The sequence below is a fragment of the Gopherus flavomarginatus genome, chromosome 1, assembly GCF_025201925.1.
Source record: "Gopherus flavomarginatus isolate rGopFla2 chromosome 1, rGopFla2.mat.asm, whole genome shotgun sequence".
Lineage (NCBI taxonomy): Eukaryota > Metazoa > Chordata > Testudines > Testudinidae > Gopherus > Gopherus flavomarginatus.
The window spans coordinates 16,619,904-16,646,060 of NC_066617.1; the positions used below are offsets into that span (position 1 = coordinate 16,619,904).

Here is a 26,157-nt window from a genome sequence, read left to right on the forward strand (position 1 = left end):
CAGACCATGTCTTGCCGCCTCAATTCCTTAGCCCAGTCTCCCATCCCACTTCCCTTCAGCTCCATGTCCCAGTCCCCATTCCTCCTACCCAACTCCACATCCAGTCCTCACTGGCTCTGTTTCCCAGACCCACACTCCCCTAGCTCCTTATCCTGCTCTTCCTGGCCTAGGCTCATTTCCTCCCACACACCCCACCCCTAGATCTTGGCTGCATGTACCAGTCCCTGTCCTTACCTACCCTTCCTACCTCCTTGTCCCAGTCTCTCCCCTGACCATTCCCTCAGGCCCAGTTCCTCACCTCCAGTCTGGAGCTGCTTCTTTCTCCTCACAGCCTGGGTGCCAGCTGGGGGTACATCGAGAGCACAGGAGAGACAGTCTCCCTGTGGAATTGCAGGGAAAGTTCTACAGAGCCCGTGCCTCTGGGGTGGAGCGGACTTAGTTGCCCTTTGGGGATACGGTGACTGAACATCTTGATACTAGGGGCTTTGTCTTATATATGCAACTATACTCCACAGCCCCCAAAAAAGTGCCCCTGTTTTTCACACTTGCTATCTGGTCACCCTATCTGAGGATAGCACATGTGCAGTCAGGATGAGGGAATCGAGCATGCTTAGTGCAGATGGAAACTGCAGAGAATTTAGCTGCAACCCTCTTAAGAAGCCTTTACTGAGCATATACAAACTGAAATTTTCAGAGGCTTATAGTGTATACAACCTTGGGTGGATTTTCATGAGGGTGGCAAAACCCCTAGTCAAATTTCAACTCCCAGCTCCAGAGCATGAGGGCAGTAGAGATTCTCAAATAAACAGTTGTATAATTTTTTAACATGGGCAAAACAATGTATTTTCACCTAACCTCATTCTGAGAAAGGCTGAATAATTTCTGCTGAAATTAAAAAAAACAAAAAATGAAAAAAACAACCTGAAGCAGACAGCCTGCTTGGTAAATTTCATCCTAAATGATTACAATTTGGCAAAGTTATAAGCACCTGAAAAATCATAGAGTATCAGGGTCAGAAAGGACCTCAGGAGGTCATCTAGTCCAACCCTCTGCTCACGGCAGGACCACTCCCCAACTAAATCCCCAAATGGCCCCCTCAAGGATTGAATTTACAACCCTGGGTTTAGCAGGCCAATGCACAAACCACTGTGCCATCCACAGCATCTTTTAATGGAGTGTCAGGCAACCTTAACCAGAGGCATCACTACCTGTGCTGCCTATAATACACATACCTGTATTTTTTAAAAACAGATCACACTTAGTCTTGTACTCTTCCTCTGGTGGCCTACGAGCACAGATTTGTGAAAGGGACATATTTTAAAGTTCTGATTTAAAGCTTCAATAGCAAGGAAAATTCTTGCCTCATTCAGTTTGAATATTTGATGATGTGCAGTGAATGAGGCATCTGATGCAATTTTCTAAGGTGTATGTTGAATGACACAGGACTCTGTAGGATTTATAATATTTTTATAGTAACAAACATCCTTACCTGATTATTAACACCTTAGATTACTGGCACTAAGAGAATTTTAATTGTCTAATTATATTTGTAGGAGCTCGGGCTAGATGGTGATAATGGTCCTTTCAGGACCTGAAATCTGAGTTTCACTATTTTGGCTGTTTGTTCATTGTCTTTTTGCATTTCACTAAGTTGGAACACTGAGACTAGAGCTGCTAGTATGTCTTTCCTTTGGGATTATGTGCTACTCATATTTCCTTTCGTTTCTCATGAACTTGCACAATGCAAAGGAAATTGAAATGCAAACAAAAAAAACAAGTTTTCATTAGTTTTTTAAATGAAAAAATTTGTATGAATAATAGTTCTTGGAAACCCTTCCATTTGATAAAAGCAGTATCTGGATCCTGAACTTCCCGGTAGTGCACCTTTAACTCTCTCAGACTATTCTTAGCTCACCTGATTGTCCCAGCTCTGCACCTGATGGGCTGAGTTAAGGGCTTTTGTTGGCTTATAAGAATGCTGCAGTAAGTTAATCATATTTAGAATGTGTGGGCCTGATCCTGCTTCCACTGAAATCGATATGTGTTTTGCCATTGATTTCAGTAAGAACAGGACAGGGCTTTTGTTTAAACATTATCATGAAAAGGAACACAAGCCCTCATAAGCAGTCACAGATTTATGTTTGAGAGAGTTTACACTAGGTGCTGTTTTCATCGCTGAGTTCTTTCATTGGTACTAGATCCTTTAGGCTTTTTATTATGATTATACTGCCTTTGTGCTGGGATTCCCAGTGATGTCAGCTCATCCCTGCCAGCAAGCGTGCACTGGAGAATTCAGAACAGCAATGTTCCTTGCGAAGTGCAGGTTGCTTATGACTCGTCATCTAACATGCTAAGTTGGTTGAGCAAAACGCACTTCCACTCCTTCACATTTTACCACATTTATCATTGTATTCTATAATGATTTCAGCGGAACATCAAAAGATTAAGAAATTGCTTCCACGGCAAGGATGCCAATGTGAAAGACCGGAAGCAAAGATATTGAGTTGCCTGTTAGTCTATAAGGTGCTACAGGACTCTTTGTTGATTTTACAGATCCAGACTAACACGGCTACCCCTCCATAATACATTTACCCCAATAAATTGTTACTAAAAAATCCCAAAGCAGTTAACTGTTGACAGTTAAATTCTAAGCAGTTCAGCTGTTGACTAATGATTAGTAAAAGCCTCAATTTTTGCTGACCTTAATATTAACCTATACTTAGGGTTCATACCTATTCCACATTTCTAGGATCATCCCTGATGGGTGAATGTTAAGTCCCCATGAAGCACTATCATGCTTTTGATGTGATGCCACATTAAAACACTGTGTTTTTGTTAAAGATACATCCTTCTATTGCACTGTGACTTGAAGATGTAGTCATGACATCAGGCAGACTTCCCAGTAGCAGTTCTTCATGAGGGATTGTCCTCCTGATACTGAATAGCTTTATTGTTTTTTGTTTAAATCCACCATTGATGATGTCATCAATAAGACTTTTGTAAAAAACGATCAATCAATTAAATTGTCAGCATCAAACATATAAATGTTTTGCCAAATGGCATAGGAGCATGTGTATTTACAGTTAATAGCAACAGGAAGTTGAATGGCTGTATTAAGGGAAGGATTTATCCCTTAAAAATTGGTATTGACAACAAGGGAAAAGAATCATCAAATAAATTATCATTTAAATGTAACTTAGCGTCAATTAGTTCCAAATTCCAACATATATATTATTTTATAAAGATTAACGTTGTAACTAGTGATGTGCCCTCTGCAATGTAGGTACAGCAGATCTATCCCACTCTGGTGTTGGATGGGTGGTTAGCCTTAAGATAACTTGGAGATAGAGCTATGCAGTGCCATAAGTTGGTCCTGTTTTGAAAATGGAATAGAGGTGGGTCCAGGCTGCAAAGCTCAGGTGCAGATTTCAGGTGGGTCCTAGGTGCAAAGCTCACTGCCCAGCACAGAGGGGTGTTTGGGAGTGGGTTAGTTGTGTGTGATTTGATTTCGCCATGTCTGGTCGTAGTAAGGGTGGTAAAGGCTTGGGGAAAGGGGTTGCCAAGCACCACCGTAAAGTGCTTCAGGATAACATCCAAGGTATTACCAAGCCGGCGATTCGTCGCTTGGCTTGACGCGGGGGAGTGAAGCGTATTTCGGGTTTGATCTACGAAGAGACCCGAGGAGTGCTGAAGGTGTTCTTGGAGAACGTGATCCGCGATGCTGTCACTTACACTGAACATGCCAAGCGAAAGACTGTAACGGCTGTGGATGTGGTTTATGCCCTGAAGCACCAGAGTCGTACTCTCTATGGTTTTGGCGGCTAAACGGGTCATTAAAGTCAACAGGACAGAGGGATGTTTGTATTGTGGGTTTTGATAAGAGGGGATAGGAGGCAGCTATGAAGTTGAATGAGATGTTTGGCCATGCGGTTTTATTTGGCACTTGTCTTTATCTGGTAATAAGAGTAAATTAATGTTTTAAAAAAGTCAAGTACTGCAGAAGGAACATGGGAATGAAAACAGAATATGACTGATTTTCTGTTGAAGCAATGGAACCCTCTGTAGTGTTCTTGAAGAAGCAATGAATCTGAGGTTACAGCAAAATGCTTTCATTTATCAATTACACAGTCAATGTAATGGATGAAACTGGACTCCATGTGTGATCCTAAACTTGGTCTGAGGCCAGATTCTGACACACAGACTCCTACTGAGTAGTGCCGACGCTACAAGTATTTCCATTGAAATCAATGGATCTTCTCATATAGTAAGTTACTATGCATCATAAATCCCAGATGAGGAGGACCAAGAAGTTAAAAAATGAAAAATAATAGATGGTGACTGAGTTTGTAATTTTTCATTTTAAGAGATATCTCTGTGGTTTCTGATTCTTTCTCATGAGAGCTTCATGAAATTTTCATACCAGAACCCAGACCCAGAGACTGTCAAGACCCAGAGACTGTCAGACCCACCGAGACTGTCAAGCCTTAATGACCCAGATTTCTTTACTACCCTGGGGCAGTTACTTGAATATTTGGGACCATCAGGGGCATTCTGCCATTTCCCTCTCCCAATTGCACCCCCGCCACTGCCCGCCTGCTTGCCTCCTTGGCCCTTGCTCCCCCGCCACCAGCTCACCTGCCCGCCCACTCGCCTCCTCAGCCATAGGTGTAGAGACAGAAAAATCTCCCTCTCCCTATTGCCCCACCACCACTGCCCGCCCGCTCGCCTCCTCAGCCCTCCCCTCCCGTCACCAGCTCGCCTGCCCCCCTGCTCACCTCCTCAGCCCCTCTCCCCCACCACCAGCTCATCTGCCCCCCCCATTGCCTGGCTGCCCACCTGCTCAGTCCTCCCCCACCCACCAGCTCACCTGCCCCCCCACTCACCTCCTCAGCCCCCCTTCCTCGCCGCCAGCTCACCTGCCCTCCCCGCTATTGCCTCGCTGCCCGCCCACTCAGCCCTCCCCCACCTCCAGCTCACCTGCCTTCCACTCACCTCCTCAGCCCCCCTCCCTCGCCACCAGCTCACCTGCCCCCTGCTCACTTCCTCAGCCCCCGCTCCCCCGCTGCCAGCTCACCTGCCCCCCCCCGCTATTGCCTGGCTGCCTGCCCGCTCAGCTCTCCCCCACCACCAGCTCACCTGCCTGCCCGCTCACCTCCTCAGCCCCTGCTCCCTCGCCGCCAGCTCACTTGCCCCACACCTCACTTGCCTCCTCAGCCACCAGTGTAGTGACAGAAAAACCTCCCTCTCTCCCAATTGCTCCCCCACCACTACCTGCCCGCCTGCTCACCTTCTCAGCCCCCCTCACCAGCTCACCTGCCCCCCACTCGCCTCCTCAGTCCCCCTCCCCCGCTGCTAGCTCACCTACCCCCCTGCCATTGCCAGCCCGCTCGCCTGCTCAGCTCCCAACCCCCCCCCAGCTCACCTCCTCACCCCCCCGCTACCCGCTCGCCTTCTTAGCCCCCCTCCCCCACTGCCAGCTCACTTGCCTGGCCTCTTACCTTCTGCTGCTGGCTCACCCTCACTCTCCAGCCTGCCACTGGCCCCTTCACCACCCCGCCCACCTGCCAGTCAGCCAACTGGCCGGCCGGCCGGCCAGCCAGCCGTTGGCTTGCCCACTCACCCCCCATGGGCTGCACAGTGAGCCCATGCGGGCCACATGTGGCCCGCGGGCTGTATGTTGTGCAGGCCTGCTATAGAATCTAAAATCTAAAGGTTTATTAATAAAAGGAAAAAGATATAGATGAGAGCTAGAATTGGTTAAATGGAATCAATTACATACAGTAATGGCAAAGTTCCTGGTTCAGGCTTATAGAGTGATGGAATAAACTACAGGTTCAAATCAAGTCTCTGGAGTACATCCACAGCTGGGAAGAATCATTCAGTCCTTTGTTCAGAGCAAAGTTCCTCCAAAGGCAAGAAGCAAGACTGAAGACAAAATGGAGGAGATGCAGCAGCCTTTTATAGGCTTTCTCTTGTGGATGGAAACCCCTTAGTTCTCCTGTGCAAGATCATAGCAGGATGGAGTTTGGAGTCACATGGGCAAGTCACACATCCATGCATGATTCAGTTCTTTATAGGCCGATGCCATTGTTTACATGTTAGTTTGAACGTTCCCAGGAAAGGTCAGATGTGGATTGGCGTCTCCTAAAGTCCATTGTCCATTAAGTGTATCTTGATTGGGCACTTACTGAAAATAGTCCTTCTCAAGAAGCTGACCAAATGCTTCACTGAGGCTACTTAGAGTCAAAACACATTGATATACAAGTACATAGCCAATATTCATAACCTCAGCTACAAAAATGATACACCCATACCGATAGCATAATCATAATCAGCAAATTATAACCTATCCATAGACACCTTACATGACAACCTTTGTACAATATTTGCTGCAAATATATAACAGTGGTCGCAACAATTATCTATACAGTCACAGGTTACGTCAGTAACGTCACATGGGCACAACTGAAACAGTCCTGAACTTGGTGAATTGAAAAGCAAACTTTCTCAAAGTTCACAGAGGGGATTTGTATCCTGTCCACTCTTGTATAGATTCAAACTGTGATCTTGAAGCCAAATCCAGATCTGGTGGTTTAGATCCGAGGATCTGGTTTGGCCTGTGTCTGTTTTTGGTGAACCTGAGTCAAGTTTTGAACAAACTGGTCAAGCTGTGGTTTCAGGTCAAAATCATGCAGGTTTTTTAATCAGAAATCAGAAAAAAAGGTGATTTCAGCTGAATTTTATTTTGCTTCATTTGAAGCACATGAACTGAAGCAACAAAATCGTTAAAGTGAATCTTCCACCTCCTTAATGAAGCAAGTGTCTAATAGCTCTATTTATAATATCTTCTGTTTGGACACTCTTCCCCCTATAAAACCAGAGGCTCTGATTTGGATCTCATACCAGTTTTATACCTTTCTGTCTGTATGGACTTCAGTGGAGTTACTCTTTATTTACATTGTCAGAGAGGAGAATCAAGCCCAATTTACCACAGGATCATGAACATCCAGTTACTCAAGCTGTTATTATGCACAATAAACCCAAGCAATGGCAATCTGTGTCAGTACATTCTTACGGAACTACATATTATTCTAACTCAAATTGCCTGTTATTCCTTCTACCTACCCTTTTCACAAACTCAGAAAATATACCGTATTAGTCTGTCCACTTTCCAATAACAGATTTTTAATATCTTCCACTGTCAAATGCATTTTATCGTATTGTTTTACTTTTAATTTGGCTGCGCTGATGTATATTAAGTTAGACCCTACTTTAATGTTCTCTTTTCTCATTATTTCTTTTGTGCATTTCTTACTGTTTCAGTTGCTGTGTGCTAGCTCCATGGGGGTGGTGTGCCTATAGCTCTATCATACATATTTTCACCCATTTTTCTACTATTTCAACAATACCAATTTATTCTTATTTAATCTGAGGAGAAGAAAGGAAACAAAAACAACAGATTTGCAAGGACAAAAAATCAGTATGGGTTCATGTCTTCAGGTGACATTGACCCCATCCCAGGAGATCAGTACAAATGTCTAAGCGCTATGCTGACTGGCTGTTAAGTGGATTTACCTCTTACCACATAACTACATGACCTTATTACTGTCACCCTTATCTTTCCTTTCCCTTCCCCCAGTATATTTTTAATTCTCACTTGTTGTGCCATGCCCACTCTTGCTCCATGGAATAAAGAGCTTATGATCCATGTCTTTTACTTGTTTTTCTGAGACACCTACCATTTCTGCTAGGAAAATTAGTAATCTTGTCTTTCAACTGACCAGGAACGCTGCAATGGATTATTTCCCAGTTGTGGGGAAAATGAGTTGCAATAGACCCAGGATACTAATAATAGAATAACAGTAATATCCAGCTCTTTTACAGTGCTTTTCATCAGTAGCTGTCAAAGTACTTTACAGAGAAGGTCAGTATCATTTTCCCCATTTTACAGATCAGGAAACGGAGGCACTATGCAGTAAAGTGACTTACCCAAGGTCACCAAACAGGCTATACTGACTCTTAGTCTGGTTTATTTAGTATAGACCTTTTGGAACAAATGTTAAGTGTCAAAAGCAAAGTTCAACTTACAACTCACACGTGTAGCACACCACTTCCAGAAAATGGCTCAGTGTTCAAACACTCAGCCACACAGTATTACGCGGTGTCTTGAAGCAGGGACAGTGGACCAAGGGCAAGGCACCTTTCCTAGCAAGGGTGGTATTGTGATTGGATGGAGAGTCAGGATTTGCTTCTATTCCTGGCTGTGTCACAAACTGTGTGTGTGATCTTGGGCAAGTCATTTAATCACGGTGTCTGAGTTTCCTTAGCTGAAAAATGGGGATAATACTCATTCTGGCCTCCTCATTTGGGTGATCAGTGATTGTTAATCATTCCAGATGGAAGGTGCTATGGAAGTAAAAAGTATTAACTTTGTTGTTTTTCATTTTTACTCAAACACATGTCATTGTTAGTGGTATTAAATTCAGTACTACATCTACCCTGGAACCAAAGGCCCACCTCCTGTCTATGCAGATATTGATACACATCCCTTTGCTATAATAGCTGCTATAGTAGCTCACATCACCCTGTGTGAAATGGAGAAGTAGTGTTAGACGTTTTACGGATGGGTAGCCAAGGCACAGAGAGATCACATCTTGCACAAAGTCACACAGGAAGTCTGGGGCAGAACTAGCAGCTGAACCCGTGCTTTCCGAGTTCTAGTTTAGTGACTTAATCACAAGACTGTTCTTTGTCTCCTTTTAATAATGGTCAGCAGTGACTCATCAGAATATAGAGCGCACTGAACTGTAATAGGGCCAGACACAAGCCCTTTTTTGTTGAATATGCATCGTACACCCTAGGCACTTGTTTTTGTGTTAATGTTACTCCAGATTCCCGTAACACCTGAGTCATTACCAGGATTAGACTGCCTTCAAGTAATCATGCTTGGCTGTTCCTGTCCAGCCATTTTCCTTGCACAGAGACAAGATCAGAATCAGTGAAGGGAGAAAAATTGCCTCTGCTCCCAGTCCTTGTGCCGACGTTTGGTAAAGTGCATCTAGTCAGATTAGATAGTGACAGCTCTTTGTTGCTCTCCAGGGCAGGGAGGACCTCCGTGACGGTGCGCTCCACCAGCACCCCGCCCACCATGCGGTAACGCTTGCGGGTGGGGTCCACGTCTCGCAACGTGTCGATGACCAGGCTGTGCTCGTTCAGCTTCAGCTCCAGCTCCTCCGCCTTCGAGGCCAGGCCCTGCTGCTCCTGCCACAGCTGGTTGAACCTGGCCACCACCTGCTCCGCCGTCAGGGCTTTGCTGGTGGATGGGGCTGTCGGTGCGCTCTTGCTCTTTCCACTGTCCGCCATCTTACAGTCTACTCTCAGTCACACATTGCCATAGTGATGAGAAATGTCTCCTTCCATATCTGTCTGGCCAGGAAACTACATCCCCCTCCTCTAAGACAAGGACGTAGCTACACTGTCATCCTCCAGCTTCAGCTACTGTTACTATTGCTATTTGAGGCTGAATGTAACTGCCTCAGAAAGTGGGACGTTTGTGCCACACCCACCAGCAGCTCATCCTATAAGTGACAAAGACCAGTGCAAACACTGCAGGAGGGCTTCATAAATGCTTCATAAACACCTAGGGCTCCCTGCTCACTTCAGAACAGAGTGCAAAGTCCTGGTCTCAATATAATGGGCTGAGACTCAGCTACCGAAGAGTCTGCTCACCCTCCAAGACAGGGATGACACAGCTAGAGGGACCCCGGTTTAGGCCATTAGGGCTGTAGGGCAGAACATTCTTGGGGGCAGAACCTGTGACTATGAAGCTTCTTGCTTGAAGAGACAAGGCTTTGTCTATCCCAGGGCTTGTTGCACCGGTATAGTTATGCCATTGTCGATGCACCATTGCAAACCCATAGTGTAGAAAAAACTGCACCAGGATACAAAGTGTCTTGTGCCAGTGCACATTATCTTGGACTTGCAACACGGGTAACCCATGCAAGAGAGTAAAGGATGCCATATGCCCCCTTTGGTCCCTGCCTGATGCGCACTTGGTGTCACAGTCATGTCCTGAATTAGTAAGAGGTAACCACCCATGGAATAGTGATCTTGTGTCTGTATTTCAGCTCTGTTTTGCAATGCATCATTCAATAGGCTGAAAATATATTCCGTGTGTTCAAAGTAAATTATAAACAGATTGAGCCTGGGTACAGTAGATCAACTGAACTAAATTCAAGTTAGAAGAGCTTTTGATTAAGAGATAAAGGACTTGTGGAGTGTGTGTGTGTGTGTGAAATCTCAAGTAGTTCTGATTAAAAATAGTAGGGAGTTATTCTCTCTGGGAGTAAGGGAGGAGAGAGACCTTGCACATAAAAGCACATGCTGTAAATCAGTGTCTAGTAAAGCAGTATATCTCAGGAATAAAAGCCAAGGAACTGTGTGGCGTGCACAACAAAGCACACAGAGATTTCCTAGGAAAACGTGCTGTATTCAATCACATTAGTTATGGCATGGACTAAATTTTCAGTGCAGTGAATCCACAGAGTATAAGAGGAGTTGGGGGAAATATGAAAAGACAGGCAGTTAATAAAAGCCAGATTCAATAAAACTGTGTCTGCCTTCTGCGAATGGAGAAATAGATTCTTTGCACAGCATTTAGTAGACTCTTCCATGGCAAGGAGAATGGAGTCTGGCTGGATTTTATATTGAACGTGAATCTAAAAGCCAAGGATTTGGGGCAGCATCCTGTGCGGTACGGAATAGCACCTGCCTGTCCATTGTATCTATTCACTTTTCATTATATAGCTCCTATTGTGACAACCAGATCATCGTTATGTAGGAGGATTCCTGTAGGGTGAGCATTCAGACTTTATGCAAGTGAAATGCCCAGGATGGAGAGTGGACAAAAATCACCGCAATCCAGGGTGTGGAGCTGCATCACATCTCCGTCTCCTCAGTTGCAATAGCCGTAGGCTGTGGTACCTCCTTGTCACCTGGGCTAGGTGTTTATAGCATCTAGAACTACATAATGGATCCAGGAGCCCCTCACCCAACTTGCTGCCAACCTTCCCCTATAGTGCTATCTTCTGCATCAATCTGTTTCTGTGGCCAGCACAGAGCCCCCTCTCTGGTGCATAGGGAGTGCAAAGAGCCTCTACATGACCACTCTGGATCCGGGCTTCCAGCCCTGCTCTCAATGTGGAAGTACAAAGTGTAAGTGACACAGGGGGGACCCATGTGGGGCCTGATCCATAGCTTATCGGAGCCAGTGAGAGTCTTTCCATTCATTTCAGTGGGCTTTGGACCAGGCCCTGAGTGAGTTTCACGTCTGTTGAATAATTTCATCTTAGTTTCAATATTTCAGTGGCTTATTTTGTTTAGTTGCTTAGTAATTAATTAATTGGTGGATTATTCAGTTTAAATGGCTGTTTTCTCCTAGATTTCATTTCAGTTTCCAAGTTGAACATGTTAATTTCCAGGAGCAGCATTCTCTTCTGTTTCAGCTCCTAACTTTCCTTAGGAAGTGACCTCATGTCATTATTCAAATAGATTATTGCTTGGAGTGCCTGCAACTGAATTACCTAGTGTTTGTATAATGTAAAGCTCCCCCCACGAGCATTTAATGACCCTATTATTTTTCCTTTATTAGGTTTGTTTTTAAAGAACATTTCAGTCTGTTATTTATTATATGTTAAGTAGTACAGCTTGCAGAAAACATATCACATTATTTTTTTTTTTAATTTGTTTGCCTGCTAACATAGAAATCTTTTATTTGTCCTGGTGGGGCAGTTAAAGTTTCTTGCTGACAGTTTTATGATTTCAATAGCTTAGTAAAGACCTTCCTCTTTTTTTCACAGAAAGTTCCATTAAAAAGTTTAATGTGGCCCATTCTTTATGTAAGATCGGTGAAGGAGCAAGTTATTTCTAGCTGAGCAGAAGAGAAGTGTAATATTGGGATGGTTCTGTTTTATTTTTCTCTTTGATTTATGGAACCCTTTCCCAGTCTGGGTTACCTGGTGAGGAACTGATCTCATAATCTCTGTTCTCTCATTAATAACTGTGCTCTGCCAGTCAGTCTGAGGCCAGGCTCACCCAACAGTCTTGTAACATAAGCGTGTGTCTAGGTTGTGATATATGAACAAGTAGGAATGGGTAAAATGGTGAAGCCTCTGGAAGAGACTGCCCTTTTCTTCTCCCCAGTAGGAATCCCAAAGCAGTAAAATGAATGAATATGCTGTAGGTATCAGACACAATTACTGTATAAATCTCTCACAGATGGGGAAGGAGAATAGAACCCTGCCCTCCAGCTCCAAAAACACAAGTCTTTACCCCTAAAGTATGAGTCAAGCTGCTGACCGTAGTAAGAGCCTTATAATCGTCCTGGGCCAGTCACTAGACGGCGATGTCAGACTTTAACTTACGCACACGAAGTGTATTACAGCTGGGCAGTATCAGAAACATTCCCTGTCCTTCCTCATCTACGCATGGATCTTGCTGGCCTAGGAAAGTGTAATTACCCTGTGCTAGCTAGCCCTAGTGAGTCTGGCCCACTACTTTTTCTTTGGCTCTTGTCGAGACAGTACACTGGATTAGATGGTCCATTCTGTTATAGTAGGGTAGTCATGATGTTTTTTGTTTTATAACTATTACCTTATTGTTTTCAATCAACCTTTTTGTCCTGTTAGGGTGGATTCAGCATTAAAAGCAAACTGAGCAGCTTTTGTGCTATGGGAAGCCCCCCCAAATCCTAATATTTGAGGCTTTTTCTACTTTGTCTGAGCATCCCCATAGCACTAGATAATCGCTTGCTTGAATCCGATTCTGTACTATCATCTAGATTGACCAGATAGCAACTGTGAAAAAATGGGACAGGAGGTGGGGGTAATAGGCGCCTATATAAGCAAAAGTCCCCCAAAATGGGACTGTCCCTATAAAAACAGGACATGTGGTCACCCTACTGTCATTGGCCATTGTTTAAGGTATATATATGTTGCTGACACGGAGCCTAGCTTTAGTCTAGCTAGCTTGGGTGCCAGTGCTGTGGAACTTGGACTGTATGGGCTGTACAAGTCATCCCAGAACCTTAGGTAATTACTCACATGCTGCCTCAGCAGCTTCACTGCTCCAGGACCTGAGCTATCTAGAATAAAGCTAGCTTGGATGTGTCTACCCAAGCTGCAGTCAGCCCCAGTGTAGACATACCTTTAGAGAGTTATAAGCACATCTTCACACTTCCATATTCCATGATGTTTTTCAGAGTGTCTGGAGGCGAGCTTTTCGACCGCATAGTAGAGAAAGGATTTTACACCGAGAAGGATGCAAGCACTCTGATACGGCAGGTCCTAGATGCTGTCTACTACCTGCACAGAATGGGCATTGTGCATCGAGATCTCAAGGTAAGGCCATTTACTTACTTGTATCCCTAGATAGTATTAATGAGTGTGGGCCCAATTACCGCAAAGCCTAACTCACACTGTTCGAGACTACCATTGGTAGTAGAGATTAATCTTTTAAGTGAAGCTTTGTATAATCCATACCCTCACTTATCTGAACAGCTGTCCTGTATTTTATCTAGAGTAGTGTTTCTTCATCTTGTCTCATGAAGGGCCTTGTCCTGCCACCTTCACCAACATTAGTGGTGAGTGGGATTACAGCAAATCTGTCCCGGGGGGAAATGACTTCAGTTACATTAAGAATGTGAGCTCTTCTGGGCAGACACATGTGTTTTTACTGCTGAAAAGTGCCTTGCAAATTTACAGTGCTGTATTAAATACCACATACTACTTATAATGATGAGGGATTTGTGATGGAATCCCTGGGTTACAACCTAGAACTATGGGATCGCTGTGCCCCCTTAACTCTCCAGCCTGGGCTATCTCTCACAATGCCTTGCTAGTGACTAGCAGCAAATCCCTCCAGGTGCTGTTATCACTCAGCATAACCACATGTGGAGCCCCACACTTAGCTAGATTGCATGAATGGTCCCTGAGCCGCTCACAAATTACACAGAGAAAGGCACAAGCCCATTCCCCCCATCTCTCCAGCGGTGCATCCCAAAGCCATACCATCTTTCCCTGGTCAGAAGCCTGACCAGTGTAGGTTTATTAGACAGTCTGCCCCTCTGTTGATGTGGAGAGGACATAAACGAGCCTTTGTAAATTAAGCTGAGATTGCTCAAGCACTTCAACCAAAACTCACTGTTTTAGGTAAAATACAAAACATATTAACTACAGAAAGATAGATTTTAAGTGATTATAAGCGGTGGGCTTAAAAGGTCAGAGATAGTTATCAAAGAAAATAAAAGGTAAACGCACAGTCTAAATCTTAAACCTTATTACGTTAGGTAGTATTTCAATCAAGCAGTTTTTTCACCCCACTGGATGTCTCCTCAATTGAATTCTTTGTCTTTCCAGCATTCTTGATGCTTCCAGCATGGGTAGAGGAGGAGAAAGGCCCAGGCATGATGCCACTGTCATTATTTTATACCCTTAATCCATGTGACTGGAAGATATTAGCCCAGATTTGTCCTGGTGGGCCTTGCTGAGTCACAGTGTTAAGCAACCCCCCCGGTGTGGTCTTGTGCAACTGCCACTGAATTGTAAATCCCTTGATTACAACTCCCCTGCTGATTAGTGGTCACTGAACATCCTCCTGGGAGTGGTTTGCCTTCTTTCAATGTAACTAGCAACCTTACCACATATTTCAGTAACGACCCTACAGCAAAATCCCATAACTTGATACGCACAAATGATATATGTATTTGGACAGAATAATGGGTTTCAGCAGATCATGACCTTTCATATGATATCTTACATGCATGCTTTGTGTGCAATATATCATAATTCTATGACGGGGTGAATATGGGGGTTCCAGGGTGCTGTTTTAGATACAGAGTGTCACAGGATTAATTGTTTGGAAAATGTTTACCAATTCCCTATCAATCCTCCTTTAGGGTCATTCCATTTGAGCCAATGTTTTTATAAGTGCTTTCTGCACAAGTGATTCTTTTCTGAAGAACATGGTGTAATTGTATGATTTTGAGATTATTCTTTGTTCCTCACTGTGCCAAGGTGTCATTATAGCAGAATCTCTCATCCCTTCTATTCAGATAATAGCATTATTTTTTTATGCTTTTCTCCTTTCATTTTGAATGCTGCCATTGAGATGATAAGCAGATATTTCTTTCTAAAGATGTAACGGTGTGCATAGCTAGATAAAATCAGTACATTTAAGCTTTGGGTACCCTGAACAATACAGTAGCAGAAGGCATATATTTTAATAAAAGACAATAACTGAATATATATACTCAGCACTGAGGTCACAAATTTATCACTTAGTGTAGGATAAAAGTGAAAGAGCAAACTAATGTAGCTTGTAACAAAATATAGATTTACAAGAGAGAAAGGATGGTCTTGTGGTTAAAGCACTGACCTGAACTAAACTGCAATTTAAGTTCAATTCCTGCCACTAGCTTAGTTTAGTTTTCCTGGGTCAATTGCTTAGTCTTTCCCAGCCTCAGTTCCCCATCTTTAATATGGGGATAAGAATTCCTTGTCTTCCAAAGTTATTGTGAGGATAAGTTTAGTTATCATTTGAAGAGCCTAGTGACTCTGGTGATGGGAGCTATCTAAATACTTGGATAGGCAGAGGTTAGAGATGGAAAATGCTTCTCCATTTTGAGGTAGGATTCACTTTTCCTCTTAGAGTATAGGACCTCTATACTCTTTTATAGAGGCCAAGGGATTTGTTGGCTATCAGAAGACTGAGGGAAAGTGCCAAGCCAAGCAATCTGTTGTCAATGACTTGGTGGGACTTTACAACCATCTCTTTCAGCTGTTGATACTCTGGCCTCTTCCCCTACGTTGTCCTCAAAGGTCCCGAAAGGGGAATCCAACCTAAAGAGAAGCCGGGCAGCATCACACTCTGGTGGTAACAAAGTCATGAATGAAGCTTTATGTTTTACCTGGGTGGTTTCATTTTTTATTCCAGACTTACAAAAGCAATTTGCTCCTTCAACTCTTTGTTGAGCAGATGGTAAGGACTGTACTGTCTCTCTCATTGCTTTGTCTTAACTTTGCATAAACATGGCAATGCTGAGTGGTGGTGATGTTGATTTTTCACATCTGATAAAAAGGGCCAGTTGGGGGAAAATGATAAAATAAAGGCTTGTCCCAAAACATATGGATGTGGCAGACAGACCAGAGTCCGATTTTACAAGTAACGCTCAGCATTGCTGTTGCACAGGTTTTGTATGGGACAATGCACAAGAGAAGCTCTTCATGGCAGACAGAGTTGGCCCTGCTTTGGGTTAGCAACAGTATAATCTTTACCTTCGTCTGTTCATTGGTTCTGCTTCTGGTCTGTTACGTGTTGGTAAAGTTTTTAGGCTTGTCGATATATAAACAGCTACAATGAATATGCCACCTTTGCCAATGAGAGAGGTTCTCTCATTGTCTAGGTATTCCCTGAGTGACAGTAGCTGGGGGGGAATTCACCTGTTCGGGGCCGGTGCAAGGATGTTTCGTGCCCTAGGCGAAACTTCCACCTTGTGCCCCCCTCCCCCACCCCGTGCCTCCGCCCGCGGCAGCTACCCCCTGCCGCTCTGAGGCACCACCCTTGCAGCAGCTCCCCACCCCCACCCTCCGCCCTGAGGCACACTCTCCCCCACTCCAGCTCACCCCTTTCTCCGCGCACGAGCACCCCGAGCACGCCATGGCTGCTTCACTTCTCCCGCCTCCCAGGTTTGCCGTGCCTAAGCTGATTGGTGCCACAAGCCTGGGAAGCGGGAGAAGTGAAGCAGCCATGGCGTGCTCGGGGAGGAGGCGGGGCAGGGTGAGCTGGGGTGGGGAGTTCCCCTGCATGCTGCCCCCCCCTTACTTGCTGCAGGCGGCCCTCCCCGTGCTCCCCTGCCTCCAGCTCCCTCCGCCTAACTGCTGGCGGCGACCAGGGTGGCCGAAGATCCAGCTGCCGCGGTCACTGCCGAAGAAAATGGTGCCCCCCAAATCCCAGCGCCCTAGGCAACCACCTAGGTCGCCTAAATGGTGCACCGGCCCTGCACCTGTTGCCCTAGCACTGTAAACAGGCCAGTCTGCCGCTTTAAGGGCTAGAGTACCAGGGAACAACTAGCCCTGTTCTGGAGAGGAGCCCAGCAGGTAGTTGGTGAGAATCATCCAACCCAGCTGGACAGAATCTAATGATTGGAGCTGGTGATTTCCAGCTACAGGTTGTAAAGGTGGTCCCAACTCCATCAGGGAACCTGGGCCCAGCAGAGGGCTGGTAATGCACTCTGTTGTGGCTGCCGCAGAAGGCTGCAAGTGGGCAAGCAGGTCCTGTGTACTCCTAAGCTGGGGAAGTTCCTGATGGAGGCCAGACGGTCCCACAATCAAGATTGAGATTGGGACTATTACTTTGCAACATCAGTAATTAACTATCGCTATTATAATAATTATTTGTAGAGCCCCACTTAACAGATGGGAAAGGCAGGTCTCTAGCTCGAGAGATTCTGATCTAAATAACACAGCAAAGAATGACTATAAACAAAGGGTGGAGGACAGTGGTTAGAACAATGAAAGGTCCTGAGGGCTGTCAATGGATTAAAAAAGTTAATGACGATTAATTGCACTGTTAAACAATAATAGAATACCATTTATTTAATTTTGTTTATGTTTTCTACATTTTCAAATATATTGATTTCAATTTGAACACAGAATACAAAGTGTACAGTGCTCACTTTATATTTATTTTTGATTACAGGTATTTGCACTGTAAAAAAACAACAGAAATAGTATTTTTCAATTCACCTAATAAGAACTGCAAGTAGTGCAATCTGTTTATCATGAAAGTTGAATTTACAAATGTAGAATTATGTTAAAAAAATAGCTGCATTCAGAAATAAAACAATGTAAAACTTTAGAACCTACAGGTCCACTCAGTCCTACTTCAGCCAATTGCTCAGACAAACAAGTTGGTTACAATTTGCGGGAGATAATGCTGCCCACATCTTGTTTGCAATGTAACCTGAAAGTGAGAACAGGCATCCTGATGCCACTGTTGTAGCTGATGTCGCAAGATAGTGTTAAAAATGTCTAAGCCATTCTAATGTGGTTAGGGAGGATGCTCTGAGCGTGGGGGAGGTGGGGTAGCAAGAAGATACATAAGGTGTCATTTATGGTAATAGGAGACAAAGGAAGCAGCAAGGTGAGCCAAACTGGCACAGTTTGGGACCCAAGTGTGGGGCTAGAGACACAAGCCTGGTTCTGATCTCTCTTGCACCGAGGTAAATCGGGTAATTCCCACACAGCCAGATACCAATGTAAAACTAGCGTACGTGACGCAGAGTTGTCAAATGCATTTCATATGGCGGGCCTGATCTGATACTCTGCCACTTTGCATGGGCCACATTCAGCAAAAGTTATTAAAATAGAAATAGATAAAGAGAAACCATGTTGGTAATTACATTTATTTTAGTTTTTAGTGATTGCTGTTGCTGCCCCGATACCTGGTACCTCTTAGCTAGAACTGGTGCATCAACATTTGGAGCAAATGACTGGGCTGAGGCTATCTTGAGTATCGAGTTCAGGTGTGTGTCGCTTAGTTCAGAAAGTAGCTTAGATTTGTTGATATTTATAATGGAGAATACTTGTTCACACACATACATTCTCCCAAACATGGAAAGAATTCTTGATGCAAAGGACTTCAGTCTAGAATAATTTGATCCAGATATTGGTAAACTTGGAAACACCAATATTGGAAAATTTTCCCTTCAGCAGGGTCACACTACACTTCATTAAGTTCCAGTTGGAGCTCCTCTAGTACATCGAGCGCACTAACAGAAAAGGTTGTGCTGAAAATTGCAAACTCTTCCTCATGGTTCCTAAAGTCAGAGAATCATTCTTGAAATTCCTTTCTCAGTTCAGCAATTTTGCCCATGATGTTATCACAGTGAGTCCTAACAGTGTCACGTAGTGATTTCAAGGCAGGTAAGTGTGCTAAGTTACTCTGGGAAAGTTCTTTCTCCCACAGCTGAAGCTCAGTTTCAAAGGCATGAATGTTGTCATAGGATTCTATCGCTACTTGGTTGCCCACCTGCATTCTTGTGTTGAGCGAGTTCAAGTGCTCTGTAATATCCACCATGAAAGCAAGGTCTTGAAGCCATTCATTGTCCTGTAATTCATTGACGGCTTTTCCTTTCTGATCCATGAAAAGATGGATCTCACAATGCAATTCAAAAAAGGTCAACAAAAATTACAAGGGGCATGGAACAACTTCCATATGAGAGGAGATTAATAAGACTGGGACTTTTCAGCTTGGAAAAGAGATGACTAAGTGGGGATATGATAGAGATCTATAAAATCATGACTTATGTGGAGAAAGTAAATAAGGGAGGGTTGTTTATTCCTTCTCATAACACAAGAAATAGCGGTCACCAAATGAAATTAATAGGCAGCAGGTTTAAAACAAAAGGAAGTATTTCTTCACACAACGCACCGTCAACCTGTGGAACTCTTTGCCAGCCGATGTTGTGAAGGCCAAGATTATAACAGATTTCAAAAAAGAACTAGATAAGTTCATGGAGGATAGGTCCATCAATGGCTATTAGAAAGGGTGGGCAGGGATGGTGTCCCTAGCCTCTCTTTGCCAGAAGCTGGGACTGGGCAACAGGGGATGGATCACTTGATGTCTTAACTGTTCTGTTCATTCCCTCTGGGGCACCTGGCATTGGCCACTGTTGCAAGACAGGATATTGGGCTAGATGGACCTTTGGTCTGACCCAGTATGGCCGTTCTTATGTTCTTAAAGTGCTTCAATACAACTCCCCAATTTAGCCACTGAATTACAGTTTGATATGGCAGCCCACGATGAATGTCACATTCTTCCAACAGCAGGCTGAACTGATTAGAGACCTCTAGCTCGAATAAAATTTAGATTTTTAACAGTCGCATTCATCACATGATTTAATTCCAAAATTTTACTACAGAAAGCTTCTTAATGTAAAATACAATGAAAATTGCTAAACTGTTGGTTGTGGTTGATAGTTTGCAATTAGGTCTTCAATTTTGTTGCAACTCCAGCTTTCTTACCTACCATTGAGGATGCCCTGTTTGCGGCCAGCCTCAGAGCTCTTGTCCAGTCCACAACCAATTTGTTTAGAGTTTCCACCAAGTTGATAAAGAGAGAATTTACTGTTTTTGTGTCTACATTTCTACAAGCTCCTCTGGTACACGCATGTTCTTCATGAATTAACACTGCTAGTTGAGATGTGTCATTTACATTTGTCCTTTCATCAATTGCTGTTGAAAAAGTAGCAAAGGACTTTGCTTTGTCCTGCAGTTGACTCTTCAGATTCTCAGCTAACTTGATTCTTTCAGCAGTTTTGTTTTCTGAGAGGCTGATATTTGCAAAAGCTTCTATCATAAACAGATAGTTAAGGGTTAATGTCTCTTTTACCTGTAAAGGGTTACAAGCAGTGAACCTGGACCACCTGACCAGAGGACCAATCAAAAGACGAGATACTTTCAAATCTCAGTGGTGGGAAGTCTTTGTTTTTGTGTTGTTTGTTTGTCTATTGTTCTCTCTGGGTTCTGAGTGTAACCAGACGTACCTACAGGCTGTCTAATTTTTTGTTCAAATAGTAAGTACCAGTAGAAGGCGGTTTAGTCTTTTTGTTTGTTTTCTTTATTTGCAAATGTGTATTTTGCTGGAAGGATTTTTAATTTGTATTTGTGCTGGGGGGAAGGCTTCTCTCTAGTGTCTATAAGCTGAAAGACCCTGTAACATTTACCATCTAAATTACAGAGACAACTTTTACTTTTTTCGTTCTTTTATTAAAAGCTTTTCTTTTTTAAGACCTGATTGATTTTTTCCCCTTGTTGAGGCTCAAGGGAATTGAGTCTGTACTCACCAGGGAATTGGTGGGAGACAGGGAGAGAAAAGAGGAGGGGGGAAGGGGCATTTTAACCTTTGTTTTAAGATTCAAGGAGTTTGAATCACAGTGATCTTCCAGGGGAACCCAGGGAGGGAAAGCCTGGGAGAGGCAACGGTGGGGGAAAGGGTTTACTTTCCTTGTGTTAAGATCCAGGGGGTCTGGATGTTAGGGTCCCCAGGGAAGGTTTTGGGGGGACCAGAGTGTACCAGGCACTCCAAGTCCTGGTTGGTGGCAGCACTACAGGATCTAAGCTGGTAATTAAGCTTAGAGGAATTCATGCTGGTACCCCATCTTTTGGACTCTAAGGTTCAGAGTGTGGATTTATACCATGACAGCTTCCCACTTATCTGGACACAGTACTTCTGAAGCTTGCAGCATGAAGTTCCTCAAAAAATTCTCCCTCGGAAAATGGTTTTGATGAGACAGCTATTTCATGGGCAATCACATAGCTTGCCTTAACAGCAGAATTACTTACATGATAAGCATTAGTAAACACTAATGGCTGCATTTTTAACAACTGTGCTAATCTGGAGTATTTATCTTCACATAATTTTCTTGTTTACTTATCATACTTCTCATCCTGGTTTGCTTCATACTGTCTTTGAATGTTGTATTCTTTTACCACAGCTACCTGTTGCTTACATATCAAGCATGTATGCTGTCCATTCATGTCCACAAAGGAACATGAAATTCTCCATCAATGTCCTGTCTTTCAAGAGAAATGATCTACTTTTCTCTTTATGGATAAAGACATGGCCATGTGTTACAAGCTGAATAAAGAAATGAAGGAACCGATGAGTAGAAAAAGGGTATTCCCTCACCCCTTTATTTAAAAGGGAGTCCACCAGCTGCAAGAGGCATTCAACCTTTGACTTATTTGAAGTTTCCTTTTCTTTGACTTGAGGTATCTAATCTCCAGCCAATGGGTAAGCGCTCTTCAGTGCCATTTCCTCTTCAGTTTCCACCAGATTTAAGCTTCCCCAGTGCTGTTTAAATGCAACTGAGCGGTTCTACACCTGTGTGCAAGGTACTGCAGGATTGCTGTGCCAGAGTCTGCACTACAAGAGTGTGATTTGCAGAGTGCACCAGTGTGTTGTGCTCTAATTCCCCCTTGTGGAACTTGCTGGTTCACACTAAGTGTTCCTTAGTGTGCATAGATATAATCCTGTTTGAAACAGGACTACACCAATGCACACTAGCAAGGTACACACGGGGAGTTAGAGTAGTGACACACTGATGCACTCTATGAATCACATCTTCATAGTGTGGCCTCCGGGGTCATATAGACAAGCCCACAGAGTCATGGGAAGTCTGTGGTCCTGATGAAACTACCATGGAACAGATCCAGCCCTTAACATCCCTATGTGATGTCAGAAGAAGGTCCAAGGGTAAGGCAGAGATAGAGCTATGCAGGGCATTGAAGGCGAGGGACTCATGAGGTACCATGAGAACATTTAGAAAAGCAGTAAACACAGCACAGCCAATTTTGTTTTGTTTTTCAGAAACCCTGTTTCCTTTTTGATCTCAGCCCCTTTAGAAGACACTAGGCAAGGTCATAGTTTGTTTCCACTTGTGTGTACATGCACATGTGAGGTCAAGTGGATAACATCATTGTCTGCTATGTTTCAGTCCCGCAAATTAAGGCCCAGCAATGCGGCTTGGTGCTGCTCTGATGGTGCACAGCAGCCAGAAAGCTGGCTTAATTACCACATGACAATACTCCATATGTAAGAGGAGTATCTGGATGGTATAGAGATGGTGTAATGGCTCCTTCACTGCTCCTGTTCCCAGTTCAAGGGAAATATCCAGGGAAGAGGGAACATGGCTGGATTATTCTTATGCCCCAATGATCCTGACTGCCCTATGGGCTATTGGTCCATACAACTTAAAGCAACCTCAGGGCTGCTGTAAGTAGTTGCATCTCAGGGCCCTGTGGCCTCCTTTGCAATAATCTCCTCTACAGCGTCACTATGCCACATTGAGCACTGAAAAGCAGGTACAAAGGATTAGGTCCTAAACATTTAATTCTGTCTCTTCTCCTCTGGTATCCTGGGGTTCTTGGCTCTGTGTGAGTGTTGTTGAAATACTTTTAAGAGTTCACAAGCATCTGAGTGAAACATAAAAATGTGTCTGACTTCCTGGGTTCTGCTATAAGATAAGGTGCCAAATTCAGCCCTAGCCCGTTGCTATTGACTTCAGTGGAGTTGCCCCCTTATATACCAAGGCTGGGTTTGGCCCAATGAATGTAATGATGTTGAATTGTCCCATCTGTCTCATATATTATTTCCTGGAAATCCACATCTGGAGCACATATTGGGTTTATAGAAGAAATGTGTTAAATTGTGGTAGGTATTTGTACCAGTTTCTTGGCAGAAACTGTTCCAATACTATGTCACAAAGTTGGTCATCTAGTGCTGTAAAAATGTAAGAAGTTTAAGGCCTGGCCCTACGAGGTGTGGATTGTCCACTGCTTCCACAGCTTCACTGGGAGTTCACAGAGGACCCTAAGCACCTTGCAGGCTCAAACCCTTAGCAATGGAATCACCCTGGGAGATAAAACCTCAAATTACACTTCCCAGAAGTGCACTGTATTTAGTAAGACCTGTATTGTTTGTTTGTTAAAAACATAGCGAATTACTAAAAGCAGATGTATTGAACATTTTGGATTAGCAACAATGTAGCACATCTGTGTCTGGGGCATGATTTTGATCTCAAACTAGATTAACATCAGCACAACTCCATGGAGCTCAGTGAAAAGACTCATGGTTTCTACTTGGCTCCTAGTTCATTATTCTCAGCAGTGCAATATTTTTTCTAAATAACTGGAGCCAAATCAATGTTGGTGTAACTCTATTAACTTTAATGTCATTTACTCTTTTATCATGGTTTATTTCCTGCAGGATATATATAAAAATCCTCTAACACTAATGGGTTTTTTTAAACTACAGTTTAACCCCATACTGCATCTATGTAAAATGTTTTGAATGTTTCACACAGTACTTACCATTTATACTTGCATATAAGCGAACTCTTTTGTTTTATCACCATAGATTGAAGAGGTGTCCTTGTTTGTATATAGGTCAATCCCCTTATGTCTCTGGTCAGGAGAAAGAAGGAGCCATGGTTCCTGCTTGGGGTGTCAAAGAAAAGGATTGGCTTCAGAGATGTTACATGCAACAGAGATGGTGCATGCAACATCTGAAGAGGAGGGCCTCTGGCTAGTTGCCTAAACAGTGGCACTGATTGGTTCCCTATAGAATCCTTCTCAATCACGAGAATAGGTTGGCTGGTATTGCCTTTGAAGAATGATTATTGTGGGGAATTGGTTGAGGGTTCTGGGAAATCTCCCCCCCCACTTCGCTTCAAAAATTAAATATAATAAGTGTAAAGTGTCACCTTGTTCTTTACTGGACTCATATATTCATAACTGTTTGTCTCAAACTTCTTCCTAGCCTGAGAATCTGCTGTACTACAGCCAGGATGAAGAATCCAAAATCATGATTAGTGACTTCGGATTGTCAAAGATGGAGGATAAAGGAGACGTCATGTCCACAGCATGTGGAACCCCAGGATATGTTGGTAAGTGTTTGGGTCATAATTACCATCAGTTATTTGGAGGTATATGCATAAGTGAAAATGGTGGTAATATAAAAGAATGCTCTTTGTTCTCTGGTTACTGTGTATAGTAGATGAAAGATTTTGAGGACATTAGCTAGAGTTTTCTGAAGTTAATGCTTCTCTTTCTTTGGTCCTTTTCGTCTATTGTGTCCTGATCCTGCCATTTATTTATTTCTGTAGTCAACTTGGGTTATGGGATTAAGCTTTATAATTGTATTCCTTCGAAGGGTGAGCTGTCTTGAACACAGTGCCTGCTGTTGAACTGGGCGCATTTGAATGATATCCTTCTAATCCATTCAGTTTTTCAATCACATATGAAACTGAGACACTTTAACGTAGGAATCATTTTGTTTTTAATGATAAAGGATCACATTTCACAAATTCCTTCCAAGAGAAGTATTAGTAAGTAAAATGGATGAGCTGCACTTATTTTAAAGTCTCAAATAAACCTCTTGTCGAGGCACACTGAGTTATAGACTCATAGAAATGTCATAGAGATGGAAAAACCCTGTACGTAGTCCAGTCCTCAGATTGTTTCCTTTTTATATGTTCTGATGGTTTGTCCAGTCTAAGATGTCAATGTACCAAGATGCTGTGTTGCACTGCTGGTCAGATTACATTCACTCCCTTTTACCAGCATAGTTTAAAAAGAATAATTAAACAAATACTGGAAAATATCTTTGCAGGATACCTTTTTAAGAGACTTTATTTAAAAGGCAAACATCATATTTCAGAGGAGCATGCAAAATGGCAGTAGCTGTTCTAATACTGTGATACTATAACAGGTTACAGTGTAAAATTCATCTTTAGTGTAATTCCTTTTAAATAATTACATTGAAATAATGGCACCTGTGCCAGGGATACCTTTGGCCTAGCGTTTCTACCTAGGAAGGATCTGAACTTTAAGGTTTACAGTAGCCAGAAGTAGGTGTTCTTTGTATCTGTGCTGACATACAGTTTTGTGTGTGTGGTCAAATGAGTCTGGATTTTCCGACCTGACCCTGACCTCGATCTCCTGGTTTCTTGACTCGGCCTGACTTTTGGCATCTGACTCTCAGTTTCTGACCTTCTGGTTCTGAACTCTGGCTGGTGCAAGAACCCAACTCATCCACCTTGTGGTAAAACTAGGCCCAGCTGCCTACATCCCCGCCCCAACGGTTTGTACAGACCATACAGTCATCCCCAAGGGCAGTGGCACTGGAGCATTTTTAACAGTGGGGATGCTGGAAGCCAGCCCCCTTACCCCTGTCCGTTCTCCCTCCTTCCCCTGAGCCGGGGCTGGGAGCAGGGCTGTGTTTCCCTGGGCAGCGGGGACCTGGACAGGGCTAAGGGGGCCGAGGCTAGGGCCATAGGTGGGGGAAGGATCGGGGCTGGCAGCCAGGACCTTGAGTGCAGGGCTGACAGTGGAACCTCAGGCACAGGGAGGCAGCCGGGACCTCGGGGGGGAGCAGCATCCGGGACCTGGAGCATGGTCAGCAGCCAGAGCCCCGACCGCGTGGTCAGCGGCCAGGACCCTGGGAGTGGGACCAGCAGCAGAGCCCCACGTAAAACCTGGGAGTGCTGTAGCACCCCCTGCACACATAGTTCCTGCACCTATGCCCAACGAGGGTTGG

The 26,157-nt window shown here is 43.8% G+C and overlaps 1 protein-coding gene, 1 long non-coding RNA gene and 1 pseudogene across 4 annotated transcripts in view; 2 read left to right on the top strand and 1 right to left on the bottom strand.

Moving 5' to 3' along the window:
* CAMK1D (calcium/calmodulin dependent protein kinase ID) overlaps nucleotides 1-26,157 on the top strand; it is a 389,122-nt gene that overhangs the window by 298,503 nt on the left and 64,462 nt on the right. For all 3 annotated transcript variants that reach the window (XM_050936946.1, XM_050936947.1, XM_050936948.1), the window contains 2 exons: nucleotides 13,259-13,397; nucleotides 24,379-24,505. In XM_050936946.1, the coding sequence (XP_050792903.1) occupies nucleotides 13,259-13,397; nucleotides 24,379-24,505 (266 nt within the window). The remainder of the gene's footprint in view (nucleotides 1-13,258; nucleotides 13,398-24,378; nucleotides 24,506-26,157) is intronic.
* Nucleotides 1-26,157, bottom strand: part of LOC127043202 (uncharacterized) — an 82,184-nt gene that overhangs the window by 5,039 nt on the left and 50,988 nt on the right. The window lies entirely within an intron of this gene.
* On the top strand, nucleotides 3,514-3,825 carry LOC127043195 (histone H4 type VIII-like; annotated as a pseudogene).